Source organism: Gossypium raimondii, chromosome 13 (assembly GCF_025698545.1).
Source record: "Gossypium raimondii isolate GPD5lz chromosome 13, ASM2569854v1, whole genome shotgun sequence".
NCBI classification, from domain to species: Eukaryota; Viridiplantae; Streptophyta; class Magnoliopsida; order Malvales; family Malvaceae; genus Gossypium; species Gossypium raimondii.
Window position 1 is genome coordinate 7,943,215 of NC_068577.1, and position 1,719 is coordinate 7,944,933.

A 1,719-nucleotide genomic window follows, 5' to 3' on the forward strand; every position below is an offset into this window, starting at 1 on the left:
CTTTGTATGTTAAATCTTGCACTGCTTCTGTTTGCAAGAAAATGTTGAAACCATTTAGCAGAAAGTTAGGGAGTTCTGATCATAGTTGGACGATCATCGTAGTTAAGTATGAATGTTGCCCATTCAAAGTTATCCATTCTGAGAGGAAAAGGAAAAAATATTTTGAATTAATTTAGTAAAAAAATGTCAAACAATCATTTTAAATTGAAAAAAAATAGCAGTAATATGTTGAAATAATTTATTAATGTGCCACATCAACAATAATATGTTCGAGTAATTATTTTAATTAAAATAACTAAATTAAAAAAAAAAAAGGAAAAGTTAAGAGTCTTGCTAAGTCCACTCCATTTTTATTATTGGTTCATACAAGGATGAATGGCCCACATTCTTTGTGGCCCCATTTCTAGTCCAGCCATTAATACTCCCAACAACACTCTTCCCCTTATCCCTTCTCGATCCATTATTATTAGCTGCAACATCCTTATGTTCCGAATTTAGCCCAGGGCTGGTCTCCCCTCGATTCTCTCCATTATTGTTGTTTGTCCTTGAATTAGTGAGATTTTTATCATCCAAATTTGCTAGTATGTTAAATTTAGAATTTCCAAAATCAATGACTCGACTTCCGCTTACCAACTTTGCCCCCTCCTTGTCGGTCGTCTTCCACGTTTCTCCACCACCATCCATGAACCAAAATTCTCTTTCTCTACATGTTGTATTGTTGGTTCCGGTTCATTCGGCACCTCTTGTCCATTAGCCGTCGTTTTATCCGTTGTCGTGGCCATACATCTCTCCCTTGTATGTCCATAGTGTCCACAGTTGTAGCAATTGTACGGGAGAGATTCGTACTCCACCCTTTGCGTATGGTTTTCCACACTGATCTTCAATACCAAAGGCTTAGTCAAATTGAAACACACTGCCAACCTAGCAAATTGACCTATCGTCCGGTTTTCAGTATTATCATCAATCTTGACAATCCATCCAATAGATTCACCAATGGCCTTCAGAACACTCTTCTTATACATGCAACCCGAAAAGCGAACCCAAACCACCAACGTCGAAGGGAACATCTCAGATGTAGAGAACGAAGGAGTCCATGATTGAACCGAAAGTCCCTCATCAACAACATTCGCATAATCGTCCTCAGACATAACTTCGCCATATAGTAATCATTCTCAAGATCCATCAGCTGGAAAGGTTTCGTGGGATTCCGCAGCAAATGAACCTTATTAGTCAACGCATGGAACCCAATCTTCCTCCCAAAAAGTTTCAAGATAACCGTTTTTAACATGCTCTCATCTAGTAGATTCCGTACCCAGTCCAAAAAATGGATCGAAGGCATGACATTAACCACTCCTCTTATCGTGTCCCCCTCATGTAGTTCTCTATCATCATCCTCAAACGCCTTATTCTCATAAGTAGAAAAACCGTTTTCTTGCATCAACATATTTCTATAAGACGTACGATTCTTCTCCACCCCTGCCTCAGTTACGCCACCTTCATCAGGTGGTTCATCCTCTCGGAATCAAACCTTTTTGGTGGCCCGACCACCTACTTGTGTTACCTGAGGTTGGCTATTATTCCCAGTGTTGCTCATTGCTAGGCATTCTTTTTTATAACAAATCTATGTAAACATATTTAAATTATTATACTTATAACATGATCCATATTTTTTGTTGAAATAATTTAATATGCTATGTTGTTGTAGATTATATAAATGCA

At 38.1% G+C, this 1,719-nt stretch overlaps 1 protein-coding gene across 1 annotated transcript; it reads right to left on the reverse strand.

Annotated features, from left to right (window-relative positions):
- Window positions 1–333: 333 nt before the first annotated feature.
- On the reverse strand, window positions 334–1,148 carry LOC105781353 (uncharacterized). The gene is made up of 2 exons (XM_012605896.1): window positions 631–1,148; window positions 334–544 (listed from the first exon to the last, which is right to left on the reverse strand). Exons 1-2 carry the CDS (start codon window positions 1,146–1,148, stop codon window positions 334–336), a joined length of 729 nt encoding a protein of 242 aa, XP_012461350.1.
- Window positions 1,149–1,719: the final 571 nt, after the last annotated feature.

What these genes read in the sequence shown, in the direction of transcription:
- LOC105781353 (XM_012605896.1), bottom strand. Translation starts at nt 1,148, where the DNA reads ATGTCTGAGGACGATTATGCGAATGTTGTTGATGAGGGACTTTCGGTT. An exon ending in ACAAGGAGGGGGCAAAGTTG is followed by an intron (nt 545 to 630) that starts GTAAGCGGAAGT and finishes CACTAATTCAAG; the next exon opens with GACAAACAACAATAATGGAG.